General features: G+C 39.9%; 3 protein-coding genes across 6 annotated transcripts in view; 1 reads left to right on the top strand and 2 right to left on the bottom strand.

Annotated features, from left to right (window-relative positions):
* Positions 1-500: 500 nt before the first annotated feature.
* On the bottom strand, positions 501-7,129 carry LOC111778363. Of its 2 annotated transcripts, none has more exons than XM_023658139.1 (9): positions 6,735-7,129; positions 5,957-6,123; positions 4,907-5,071; positions 4,675-4,780; positions 3,809-3,991; positions 3,536-3,701; positions 2,315-2,586; positions 2,134-2,223; positions 501-824 (listed from the first exon to the last, which is right to left on the bottom strand). In XM_023658139.1, the coding sequence occupies exons 2-9, from the start codon at positions 5,969-5,971 to the stop codon at positions 757-759; spliced, it is 1,065 nt and encodes a 354-aa protein (XP_023513907.1). In that variant the 5' UTR covers positions 5,972-6,123; positions 6,735-7,129; the 3' UTR covers positions 501-756. The 2 variants fall into 2 exon arrangements, with proteins under 2 accessions (XP_023513907.1, XP_023513908.1); XM_023658140.1 differs by having other exon boundaries at positions 5,957-6,117.
* A 1,077-nt stretch (positions 7,130-8,206) lies between these two features.
* On the bottom strand, positions 8,207-11,048 carry LOC111778357 (pentatricopeptide repeat-containing protein At1g31430). 3 transcript variants are annotated; one of them, XM_023658134.1, is made up of 2 exons: positions 10,882-11,048; positions 8,207-10,562 (listed from the first exon to the last, which is right to left on the bottom strand). In XM_023658134.1, the coding sequence occupies exon 2, from the start codon at positions 10,544-10,546 to the stop codon at positions 8,486-8,488; it is 2,061 nt and encodes a 686-aa protein (XP_023513902.1). In that variant the 5' UTR covers positions 10,547-10,562; positions 10,882-11,048; the 3' UTR covers positions 8,207-8,485. The 3 variants fall into 3 exon arrangements, with proteins under 3 accessions (XP_023513902.1, XP_023513901.1, XP_023513900.1); XM_023658133.1 differs by having other exon boundaries at positions 8,207-10,499; positions 10,844-10,972; XM_023658132.1 differs by having other exon boundaries at positions 8,207-10,631; positions 10,882-10,958.
* Positions 11,049-11,205: 157 nt separating this feature from the next.
* The window catches only part of LOC111778356 (DEAD-box ATP-dependent RNA helicase 31-like), a 4,984-nt gene continuing 3,470 nt past the window's right edge, over positions 11,206-12,719 (top strand). The window contains exon 1 of the mRNA XM_023658131.1: positions 11,206-12,349. Within this exon, the coding sequence (XP_023513899.1) occupies positions 11,391-12,349 (959 nt within the window). The 5' untranslated portion in view covers positions 11,206-11,390. The remainder of the gene's footprint in view (positions 12,350-12,719) is intronic.

The following is a 12,719-nucleotide window of genomic DNA, read 5'->3' as shown; positions in this document are numbered from 1 at the left end:
TAGAATTATTTTTAAAATATATTATTGTTTTTGTTGTGATTTTTCATAATGTATAATATTTTTTTAGTATCCTTCGTTTACATAATATGGATCCTCAAGTAAAACTTATAGCCCTCACTTTACTTTTATATCATGAATCTATCGTAAATTAGTCAAATACTTGAAGTAGAAAGACAATGAATATCGAAGTAGAAACAAATGGCAAATGAATATTTAGTCAAATACGTAAAAATTACAAATTTTAAGCCATAAATCTAATAATCTCCCACTCAGATAGAAGCACGGGAGAACATCTTGTAAGTTGTATTAGGCTTGTGCAATTAAACTAACTTTAGGAGATAGTGTTAAAAACGTTAGGAGACCGTCTTAATGCTGCCAAAACACGAAACAGGATGACGCCATCGAGAAGGTTCGTGCCCCATTCCTAGACGTGAGGGTATGATTTTATTTCAAGTTGAAGCTTTGGGATCGCACATGTATATGTATGGGATTGGGATTTGTAGCCTCAACTTTCAAACTATTAATAGCTTTGTAAAAGAACAATGCATTGAAAATTCCTCTGGCATGTCTACTGTTTCTACTCAACAATCATACAAAGCATACAAGCGAAACCGCAGTCAATTTCAAGATGTTTGAAACTGAAGGTAACAGTCCCCACAAAATTTCTAGCAATGACTTATTACTTATTGTTCTGATTTTATCTTATCCAACTAATCAAAGTGAAAAGGGAACATTGACTGCCTAACCTTGCATCATCTAAGTTTTCTCTTCATCCGATTGCGAGCACGATTGCCCGGGCACAGAATCGACGAAAAAATCCTCAACTGTAACATAAAACAGTTATTAAGTGTCAAGCAGTACATAATGACAGAGGCATTTAAATGCATGCAGAATTTATTGAAGTCATTCCAATAGACCCCAGCCAACTAGTCCACCTCAACTATTATCGAGAATAGTTACCTGACCCTACTAAATTTGGCTGCTAACGTACCAAAGTAAGGTTCATCTCTCTCTCTCTCTCTCTCTCTGATTTTCCTATAGAGTTGGTGCAGTTTATCACATTTTTAGGAAGTACTTAGACAACAGAATAATATCAATATGGCAGGCCATTGCAAAAGAAAAGGTTGCCTGCGTGTGTGAGGTTGTATGTATTTGTGTTTAGAGGTTGTGATTTTACTATACAAATGCAAACTGTAGGCATGTGGTTGATAGCTGTGACCAAACGGATCATAAACAAAAGGAAAGAAGCATAGATATGTTAACAAGTGTTAAGGCCTAGGGTTTAGTCGATCCTTAATGTTTAGAGAGAAACTGTGAGATCCCACGTCAATTGGAGAGAGGAACGAGTGTCAGCGAAGATGCTGGGTCTCGAAAGGGGTGGGAGATTGTGAGATTCCACATCAATTGGAGAAGAGAACGAGTGTCACCGAAAATGCTGGACCCCGAAGAGGGGTAGATTGTGAGATCCCACATCGGTTGGAGAGGGGAACAAAACATTCTTTATAAGGGTGTAGAAAGCTCTCCCTAGCAGACGCGTTTTAAAAACCTAGAGGAAAAGTCCGAAAGGAAAAACCCAAACAGAACAACATCTGCTAGCGAAGGGCTTAGACTGTTACAAATGGTATCAGAGCCAGACACCGGACGATGTGCCAGCGAGGAGGCTAAGTCCCGAAGGGGGTGGACACGAGATGATGTGTCAGCAAGGACACTGGGCCCCGAAGGGGGGTGGATTTGGGGGATCTCACACCAATTGGAGAAGAGAACGAGTGCCAATGAGGACGTCGGCCCTGAAGGGGGTGGATGGTGAGATCCAACATCGGTTGGGGAGGAGAACGAAACACTCTTTATAAGAGTGTGAAAACTTCTCCCTAGTAGACATATTTTAAAAACTTTGACAGGAAACCCGAAAGAGAAAGCTCAAATAGGACAATATCTGTTAGTGGTGGGCTTAGCCGGTTATCGTTAGCAAGAAGAATGGGATTTGAAGCTTTCTTTTTCTTTCTATCCTTTTGTTTCTTCTTCTTCATCATTATTTATTTACTTTTTCTTTAACAAAAAGATTCAGAGACCTAAACAGAGATGAAATGGAAACAGCTGAAAGAAAGAATTAAAGTGAGTATGTAGATTTGATACCTAAATCCTCATTCTCTGGAGAATCAAGCAAAAGATCCGAATCAGAAGGCAGAAATGGAGAACCAGGATAGTTTCCCAAAGCTCCTAAATCTGCAGGAGTTGAAAATAATCAAAATAATTCAATAAAACACCATTGAAGCTAATATGAGAAGTAATTGGTGAAGTTTAAGCAATGTTATACCTCCCAAATTTGACAAATCTGCCGTCAGATCCGACATGCTGAAATTCCATTGAATTTGATCCAATGATCTGAAAGAGTCCCGAGAATCTCCATCAATACCATCTGGTGGAAGTTGCAAGCCCACAGAATTAGCAACATCTGATGTGAAGGCAGTTTCAAGAGTCGAAGTCTCTGCTCCAATTCCGGAGATTTCTGATGCTGAGAATGGGAAATGACCACTGGATGCCACAGATGTTGGACTCACAGGAATTTCTGACATGGATGACAATGCTCTGTTTGGTGGAAGAACAGAAGAAACGTTAGCAATACTGTTGTAGGCCATACTTTAACAATTCAAATGAAAACTTTAAGCACAAAATCAAGGAAACATATATCAGCACAACAAAAATGTTGGAACGATAAGAGTCCAAGCCCACCGTTAGCAAATATTGTCCTCTTTGAGTTTTCCCTTTCGGACTTCCTCTCAAAGTTTTTAAAACGCGTCTACTAAGGGGGGGAGGTTTCCACACCCTTATAAAGAATGTTTTGTTCTCCTCCTAACCGAGGTGGGATCTCACAATCCACCCCCTTCGAGGCCAGCGTCCTTACCTGCACATCGCCTCGTGTCCACCCCCTTCAGGACTCAACCTCCTCGCTAGCACATCTCCCGGTATCTAACTCTGATACCATTTGTAACAATCTAAACCCACCGCTACGAGATATTGTCTTCTTTGGGCTTTCCCTTTCGGACTTCCTCTCAAGGTTTTTAAAACGCGTCTGTCAGGGAGAAGTTTCCACACCCTTATAAAGAATGTTTCGTTCTCCTCCCCAACCGATGTGGGATCTCGAGGCCAGCGTCCTCACTAGCACTCGTTCCTTTCTCCAATGGATGTGAGGTCCCCAAAATCCACTCCCCTTCGAGGCCCAGCATCCTTACTCGCACCTCACCTCGTGTCCACCCCTTTTCAAGACTCAACCTCCTCGCTAGCACATCTCCCGATGTCTGGCTCTGATACCATTTGTAACAGTCTAAACCCACCGCTAGTAGATATTGTCTTCTTTGGGCTTCCCCTCAAGGTTTTTAAAATGCATCTTCCACACCCCTCATAAATAATGTTTCATTCTCCTCCCAACCAACTGACATTTATATTTTAGAAGGAACATTGCTGACTGTTATGGCAACAAGTACAAACCAGTCCGAGCATAAGAGAAGGACCAAAGGGATCGATCCTACAAACTTACTCGTTCCCCGAATTCATCTGAACACGACGATAGTTACTTGGTGCAGGGACTCCATTAACTATATGACAACTTGAAATTCCATTACCCATAGTATCAATATGGGGTTGACCTGGGACTGGAGCCATCGATTGCTGAAGGACTGGGTACCCTATAGGTAAGTTATTATCTGCACTGCAAAAAAGTGTTTATGAACTAAAGTAATTCAATTACTTAAGCATAATATGATGAAGTATGGATGTCTATAAGCATATTGTAGAAAAGGAACCAACTTACCAGGCATAGGGTGAATTCCATTTTGTATAGGTGCCAATGGAACCTTGGGAGGAATATTATACTTCATCAGGTGATATTGATGCTCAAGCAAATGGTTGAATAAGAGGATTTGTTTTCTCAGTTTCAACCTTATATAATATGCTCGGAAAAAGTCGGCATTTTCTTCTTCCAATTTTTGCCATACTGAATGAAGACGATACAAAATTATATTTTAAATGAAAACCATGTAGCATTTACTGCAAACAACAGATAAATGAACTAAAGATCCTCTAAACCTACATCGTACATGATCATTTATGTAGAGAGAGGCTAAAACATATAATGTCCTTGTTATATAAATGGATGGTTCAATTTTTTTGCCCATTATATTTTAGAAGATTTAATGAGATTGTAACGACCAACACCACCGCTAGCAGATATAGTCCGTTTTGGCCCGTTACGTACTGTCGTCGGCCTCACAGTTTGAAAACGCGTCTTTTAGGGAGAGGTTTCCACACCCTTATAAGAAATGTTTTGTTCCCCTCTCCAACCAATATGGGATCTCTCAATCCACCCCTCTTGGGGGCCCAGCATCTTCGCTGGCACACCGCCCGGTACCTGGCTCTGATACCATTTGTAACAGCCAAGACCACCGCTAGTAGATATTGTCCGCTTTGGCCCATTACATATCGCCATCAGCCTCACGGTTTTAAGACGCATCTGTTAGAGAGAAGTTTCCGCACAATGTTTTGTTTCCCTCTTGAACCAATTTGAGGTGTATATATATATATATATATATATTTATAAAAGTGATAAAGAACAAGATAATATATTTAAATGAGAAAAACAAATAATCGAGAAATCATTCAAGTAAGTTCCAGTTATACCCAGAGTTGTGAATCCCGGATCTATTCTTGCACGAGTCAGGAGTGTTTTAACCACCTGATCTCTGTTCATGTATAATTGTAAGCACCGCTCAATTAAATTCTGGACCTAAACACCAAATTAAAGAACTTGTCAAAACATCATAGCATCACATATATGAATAACTGGAAAGACGGGAATGAAACAGGAGGATGAAAAGAACATTCCTTCTAAACTGAGGATATTTTATCTTACAAATTCAATATCTTGAGGAGAAAGTCTCTTGCTGTCATTGCTTGTTGCAGATACCGAACTTGAATCTGTAATAGGTGCCTCAGTTGTATTTATTTTGTCATTTTCTTTCTCATTTGCTTTGTCAATTGTTGAATCACGAGAAGCTTGAGATGATTCTTTAGTGCCCTGAAACTCCAAAAAGGTCTTTTAGAATACAGTAGTAGGCAACATATGAAAGAAAAACCTCTCTTTTGCAGGTTTGTGTTCATAGACATGTTTTTAATTAAAACTTTTAGAAGTTTATGCATTAGCTACCCCTTTTTTCCTATTCGACATTTTCCCATGTCCATATAAATCCTAGCTTGCTATTATGCTACATGGAATCCTCCTACAGTAATTCTGAGGCTTGGGAGAATTTGCCAAGCTTTATCCACTTAACAAACATCCTTGTGATCGTAAATACATTTTGTAACCGCCTAAGTCCACCGCTAGTAGATATTGTCTTCTTTAAGTTTTCCCTTTTGAACTTCCGCTCAAAGTNACACCCTTATAAGAAATGTTTTGTTCCCCTCTCCAACCAATATGGGATCTCTCAATCCACCCCTCTTGGGGGCCCAGCATCTTCGCTGGCACACCGCCCGGTACCTGGCTCTGATACCATTTGTAACAGCCAAGANTTTCCACACCCTTATAAAGAATGTTTCATTCTCCTCTCCAAACGACGTAGGATCTTACAATTCCACAATTCACCCCCTTGAGACCCAACATCCTCACTGGCACACCGCCCGATGTCTGGCTCTAATACAATTAACAGTCAAAGCCCACCACTAGTAGATATTGTCCACTTTGGCCCGTTACATATCGCCGTCAGCCTCACGATTTTTAAAACGCGTCTGCTAGGGAGAAGTTTCCACACCCTTATAAAAAATGCTTCGTTTCCCTCTCCAATCAAGGTGGGATCTCACATGTACTTTTTAGAAAACTCTTTTATGTCTGAGGTTTATAAAGAGAAGAAATGAACTAAAGTAACTTAGTAAAAGAACCGCTAAAAATCAAGAGATAGAGAAGAACCTGTGTGGTCTTCATATTATCCAAATGCAGGATAACCACATCCTTTTTCTTTTCCTTTTATGGGTTAGATACTTCTCAAATGAAGTTCAAGCGATTGAACATACTGTACATATGGTGTGGCAGAGTTTCAACCAAATAATAGAAGCTTTAATCCAATCCCCCTGAAACTGGTTGATGAGCATATAATTTAGAGTAAAAAACAACACAAATTAAAGCAAAGAAATTTGTACTTAAATCAAAACATTAATAGTATTTCCTTTTTCCACTTTTATAATATATTCTAAACTATTCATCGGAGAGTTATGTTCATTTAATAATGAAAAAGAAGGGAGAAAAGAACTAAATATCAAAATATGTACTGCTCGGATACCTAAAAGATTATCCATTAAGAATAAAAAAACAATAAAATGTCCCAAGATGTTCAGCACAGATCTTCCATAATGGCACTTTTAGATTATTATAAGAGAAATAAAACAAGGATCTAAGCTCCACTTTCCAACCCTTTTCCCTAATAAAGAATTGGTCGTCAAAGGCACGCATTTCGAGTATAAAAACGCCTTGATTTCAGCTCAAAATAATATCTCTTTTGGAAAAAAAAAAACGGCCAGATTCCCAGATCTAAATCAAGCTCATTTTATACTAGTTCAACAAAGACCAGATTCCCAGAACAATTTCTCAACGAGAAGAAAGTCAGTGCAAAAAAAAAGCCAAAACAAACAGTTCAAGAATGAATAAGAATAAAGAAAGAGCAAAAGGTAGCAAGGATCTGCAGTATTACCCAACATCAAGATTCGAGAACTCAAAAAGAACACAAATCTCAGCGAAACTTCACCACGAAGCAAAAAAAATCTCAAAATTCCAACAGAGAAGAAGATCGCGATGAAATCACTTTAGAATTTACAATCAAATAAAATGAAGAAGAAGAAAAAGCTCATAATCGAGGATTAAGTCCAGAAAAATCGATCCATTACGATGGAACCTCGCATTAAAACAGATTTGGCGAAGTGAGTACTATGGGAATGGAAATGGAAATGGAAATGGGATTAGTGAGTGAAGAGAAGTAAAGAAAATAATTGGGGAAGTGGGAGTAGGACAAGGTTTTGGCGTGTAATAGGATTGAATGTTTTCCGGGAAAATGGTGGAAAAGAAAACGCTGGAAATAGAAAGTGAAACGGAACAAAATAAACCTAATACTTCAAACTTAGAGCTCTGTTGTCGCCTTCTACAGCGCCATCCTTCTTTTTTTTTTTTTTTTTTAAAGCTCCACTTAGAAACTAATTTTTTTATTTATTTCTTTTTTTTCTTTTTTTTTTATTATTATTTAATTTAATTTATATATAATAGGTATATAAAATAAAATAAATAAATAAAAATTAGTCTCTAAGTTAAAATAAAGTTTGATTATCACATAAATTAATTTGTCAAAATTCATATTTCTAAGTTTGTTTTATTGCAAAATAATTAATTAATTAATGAAACCATTTTTTCAATTTTATTTGGTAAACATTTGAAAATATTGTAAAACATGTTGAGATGTCGATAAAAATATTTAACGACTCACCCGTTTTTACTGATTTATACTTTTAACTTGATTCACTGCCTACATGCCCTTACATACGAGAGTACACCTCCTCCTTCGTAATCTAGGTCTTGAAAATTGGTCGAACAATTTATTATATCGCTCCCAAAAGGCTTCACTGTTCAATAGTCAGCTGCCTAATGAGACTAGAAATGGAGTGAAGTCCTCAAACTTCAATCAAGCTGTGCATTGGTTAACTTCCAAGTCCTCCATAAATTGTAGTATTCCTATCTCCCTGAAGCCTCCACATAATGGCACATCCTTTCTCGCGGGGAAAAAGAAAAAAAAAAAAGAAAAAACTTCTCTTACAACGAACGGGAAGATAGAGGAGGAACTCCTCGATCATCTCTCGACAGGCCATATGTTTGGTTCAAGCCTACATCGAACTCCTCACAAAGCTGTTTTCAGACTGTGCTGGCAAATTTGAAACTCCTCGATCATCTCTCGATAGGCCATATGTTTGGTCAAGCCTACATCGAAGTCCTAAAAAAAACTGTTCCCAGACTGCATTGGCAAATTTGAAACTCCTCAATCATCTCTCGACAAACCACATGTTTGGTCAAGTCTATGTTTGGTCAAGTCTTGTTGAGGATTGTTGGGAGGGGAGTCTCATATTGGTTAATTTAGGGAATGATCACGAGTCTATAAGAAAGGAATACATCTCCATTGGTATAGAGCCTTTTGGGGAAGCCCAAAATAAAGCCATTAGAACTCATGCTCAAAGTGGACAATATCATACCATTGTGGAGATCGGTGATTCCTAACAAAGCCTACATCGAACACCTCAAAAAACTGTTCCCTAAGCATTGGCAAATTCGAAACTCCTCAATCATCTCTCGACATCTCTCGACATCTCTGGATAGGTCATATGTTTGGTCAAGCCTACATCAAATGCCTCAAAAAAATGTTTCCCGAGTGTGTTGGCAAATTTGAAACCCCACAGAAGATAATCAAGAAACTTTGTCAGCCTCATGTAATGGATGCAACACGACAGTGCCATCAATGTGAAGTGGTATCACAATTTCAAGCTCGGATTCCTTTGGTCCCAGTAATGGTCCAACCACGCTATCCAACATGGAGCATATTTCCATCATTTCTGGATGAGATGGATCCCCAACAAGAAACTCGTGAACGATGCCATCGACCTCGATCGAACTACATCCAGGCATCTTCTTAACTCCAAGCTCTTTCATTTTCCTTCTCACTTCCTTTGCATCTTCCCACCTGTGGGCAAAAGCATATATATTCGCAAGAAGTGTGTGAATGCTAGAATCACATGATTCTATGTTCACTAGTTTTTTGGCTAATCTTTCACCCATGTCAACATTATTATGGATTCTGCAAGCACTAAGCAAAGCACCATAGAGAGGAATCAGAATTGCATTATTTTCACTGGGAATCTCTCGTATCAGTTCCTCCGCTTCATCCAACCGCCCCGCTCGACCAAGGAGGTCGATAACACACCCATAGTGTTCTACCTTTGGCTCAATTCGATAAACCGTTTTCATCGAGTTGAAATACCGACGTCCTTCCTCTACCAATCCACCATGACTACAGGCACTCAGAACACCAATGAAGGTGATATCATCAGGCTTAGCTCCCTCGAGTTCCATTTCTGTGAACAGCCTAAGCGCTTCACCGGTCTCCCCATTCATGGCAAGACCGCAAATCATCGATGTCCATGATGTCGTGTCCTTCTCCTCCAACTGATAGAAAATTTCTAAAGATTTATCCACACATCCACATTTGGAATACATTTCAATGAGTGCAGTACCAACCACAGTATCCATTGTTATTCTGTTCTCAACTAGATATCCATGGATCCATTTCCCTTGCTCTAGAGCTCCCAACTGCGCACAGCCCGTAAGAAGGGCGACTACCGTGAACTTATCTGGCTTTACCTTTTGAAATTGCATTTCGCGAAACAAGGCCACAGCCTCATCAAAATGGTTGAACTGCACATACCCATTAATCATTGCTGTCCACAGAACAACATCTCTAACTGGACTTCTATCAAACAAGTCTCTAGCCTCTGTTAAATCACCACAGTTAATATAGCTAGAAATCATGCTGGTCCAACAAATCACATTTCTCATTGGCATTTCATCAAATATCTTGCGGGCAATATCTAAACACCCACATTTTGCGTACATATCTAACAATGCATTATTGATTATAGTGGTAAAACCAAGCTCCTTTCTAACATAGTTGTGAATTTCCACCCCCAGCTCCAGATTTTTCAGAGCTGTACAGGCAGAAAGAGTGCTAACAACAGTAGCTTCACCAGGTTTCTCATTGCTTTCTTGCTGCATTTCCTTAAATACATTAACAGCATCCTCAAATCTCCTACACCTAACATACCCAGAAATCAAAACATTCCAAGAAACAGAATCTCTCCTCGGCATTTCGTCGAACAGCTTCTTGGCATTCCCAACCTTGCCCAATTCCGCATACATATCCATAAGTGAATTACAAACATAAGTATCACAAACCATTCCCGTTTTCACCACAAAGCCATGAACCTTTTCACCTTTCCTCGCATCCCTTAAGCAACCAATGGCTTTTAGAACAAACGGGTAAGTAAAATTATCAGGCCACAACTCATCTTCCCTCAACCGTTGAAATAGCAAAAGGACTTTTCTGAAACTACCCCTTTTGGCATACGCTTTAACCATCACATTATAAACAAACAGAGATGGACCTTGTATGTAATCGAACATCTTCTCTGTGTAGCGCAAGTTTCCAACAGATGGATCCGCACAAAATGCCATCAATTTGTTGGTGGTGTCCCTGTCCCGTTCGAGACCGATTCGAAAGATCTGACTCTGAATTTGTTTGAGTTGATCCAAGGATTTGCAGTTCCGGAGATATTCGATGCATGATTTCTTTGTCAGTTTGGAGAGTTGGGGAGAAATTGGAACTACGTGCAGACTTGAAGAATAATGGCGGGAAAAAAACTGGATTCTTCGAACGATCAATAGAGGAAGCATGTGAGAACTTGGATGTCCCATTCTCAATAAATCCAAACTATCAAGAACATATATCGATTATAAGAACTACGCATTCTCTACCCAACATTTTCAGCATGCTAACAAACTAGTCGACGACCAAGATTCAACGCCAATAACACATGAAATCACAAACACAAACCAATACATATATCACAACTCATTTCAATCGTACACAATCTCAACAGCAATTACATAATTAACCAGAGTTTAAGCAAGTAAAGCATAAACAACCAAAGAAACCGCACGCAAACACAGATTATCAGAAATTAATTAAGCTATACTCTAAAGTAAATCAACCTAAAAGGCCTTGAAGGATCGGATTAACGAGATTTTACCGATTGGATTGATATTTATGTCCAAATGGATCCGATACTGCTGATCTCACATCAAAAGAGTGCGGGTTTTCAAATCCAGGATCGTTTGAGATAGTTTTGTTTTGCTGAGTTCGAACATGGGTGGAACAGAGGCCAGGTTCGTGGTGGGTCTTCGCGCCGCCGCAACCTAATTTGGAGGTAAATTTGGGAGTTAAATATATATATATATATATATATATTTTTTTTTTTTTTTTTTAATTTGAAATTTAATTAAAAAATAAATAATTTTTTAAATTTAAATATGCTTTTCAATTCCGTGGCGATGGTACAACCTGGGCGTTGTATTTGTGACCGTCGTTACCATATCCATCCATCCTAACCCTTAAACCCTCATCCTTCCCTGCAAAACCCTTAAACCCTAATGCTCCGTTCTCTCTAGCTTTTCTTGTTCCTTCTCCATACGAAGCTTTCTTGCGGCCGTCCACCGCCGCCGGTAGCTGCTGTTCGACCGGGAAGTTGGAGGTTCTACCATGCCCGTTAAGCTCCTCCCTCGCCTCCATCTCCTCCACCATCCTCTTACACGTTTACCTCTCATGAAGTTCGAACCATCAATTCGGCAATGTCGACCAATCCCCATTTTCACTCGCGTTTTTCCTTTCAAGCTCAAGTACGCCTCCGTGTCGTTCTCTTCTCGCTCTTCGCAAAGTTTCAATGGAGTCCGACGGAGCGCCGCTGCTAGGGGATCCGAGAGAGGAAGGTTTGGGGACTCTAAGAGTCTTGCCGAGGATGAGGCTGAACTTAGCGATTGGGTTAGTGACTTGAAGCCCAGCTCGTTTCGTGGGCGAATCACGAGCGATGAAGATTCGGAAGATGACCGTAGGCGTGGTAAAGGAAGGGGAAGAGATAGGGATTGGGAGAGGGAGTCGCCACCGTTGAAGAGGGGGAGGGATCGACCGTCGTACGAGTTACGGGAGTCGTCAGAGCGTCGGAGTCCTCGAGGCCCTTCAATGGAGTCGTATCCGAGGAGTTCGCGGAATGTTCGGCGACCCAATCGCGAGAATGAAGACGAGAGAGAAGACTTCCGCTCCCGCAGCAATGGTCGTGTATTTCGTAGAGAGGATGTGGATTCTTCGCGTGGAAGGGGACGTTTGACGAGAGAGATTAATTCGAAAAATCCACGGATTTCAAGTCGCGAGAGTTTAGGGAGAGGTGGAAAGGATTCTACGAAACAAGTCCGTTTTGTAGGTAAAGGTGAAAGCGAAGAAGAAGAAGACGACGACGACGACGATGACGAGGGACAGATAATCAAAAGTGGTGTTAGGGATTTTCTCAGCGATGAAGATAGTGCCAGCGACGAGGATGAAGATAAAGACGATTCTCTATTGAGAAAAAGTACTAGTGCTTTGTTCCCATCTGGGGCGAACGTGAGCGACATGGATCAACCACGAAAGTCTCCAGGAAGTTCTGGCTCGTATTTGAGTGAAACTAGGTAATTAATTGAACTGAAACTGCAATGGGTTCCATTGATTTCTGTTGTCGTAAGCTTTGTTCATGCTTTACCAATTAGTCGAGATCTTTCATGTTTTCGTTTCAATTTCTGAAAGTAATCGGGTAGATAAGAAATCCAGGACTAACCAACAGGAGGGATTAGGGGTTAGAACAAGAACTTAGAAATGTAGTCCAAAACAGAAGAGAGAACGAGTGCAGAATTCCCTAATTTCTTGCTGGATATCTGAGCCACAAAAGGGAACCACAATATATTATGACAGAAACCCAATGAACAATTGAGAATTTCAATCTTTTGTGAACTGGGAACCACAAGTTTTTTCAGTCTGCATCTTTTTTTTTTTTTTTTTTTT

The sequence above is a fragment of the Cucurbita pepo genome, chromosome LG17 (assembly GCF_002806865.2).
Source record: "Cucurbita pepo subsp. pepo cultivar mu-cu-16 chromosome LG17, ASM280686v2, whole genome shotgun sequence".
Taxonomy (NCBI): Eukaryota; Viridiplantae; Streptophyta; class Magnoliopsida; order Cucurbitales; family Cucurbitaceae; genus Cucurbita; species Cucurbita pepo.
Note: the sequence above shows the minus strand (reverse complement) of the source record. Positions and strands in the feature narration are given on the sequence as shown.

Excerpts from the sequence above, each read along its gene's own strand:
- LOC111778357 (XM_023658134.1), bottom strand. The coding sequence starts at position 10,546 with ATGGGACATCCAAGTTCTCACATGCTTCCTCTATTGATCGTTCGAAGA.
- LOC111778363 (XM_023658139.1), bottom strand. Across the intron at positions 4,781-4,906 it reads CTCCTCAAGATATTGAATTT|GTCCAGAATTTAATTGAGCG; the intron begins GTAAGATAAAAT and ends TTTGGTGTTTAG. Across the intron at positions 2,587-3,535 it reads CAGATGAATTCGGGGAACGA|AGCATTGTCATCCATGTCAG; the intron begins GTAAGTTTGTAG and ends TCCACCAAACAG.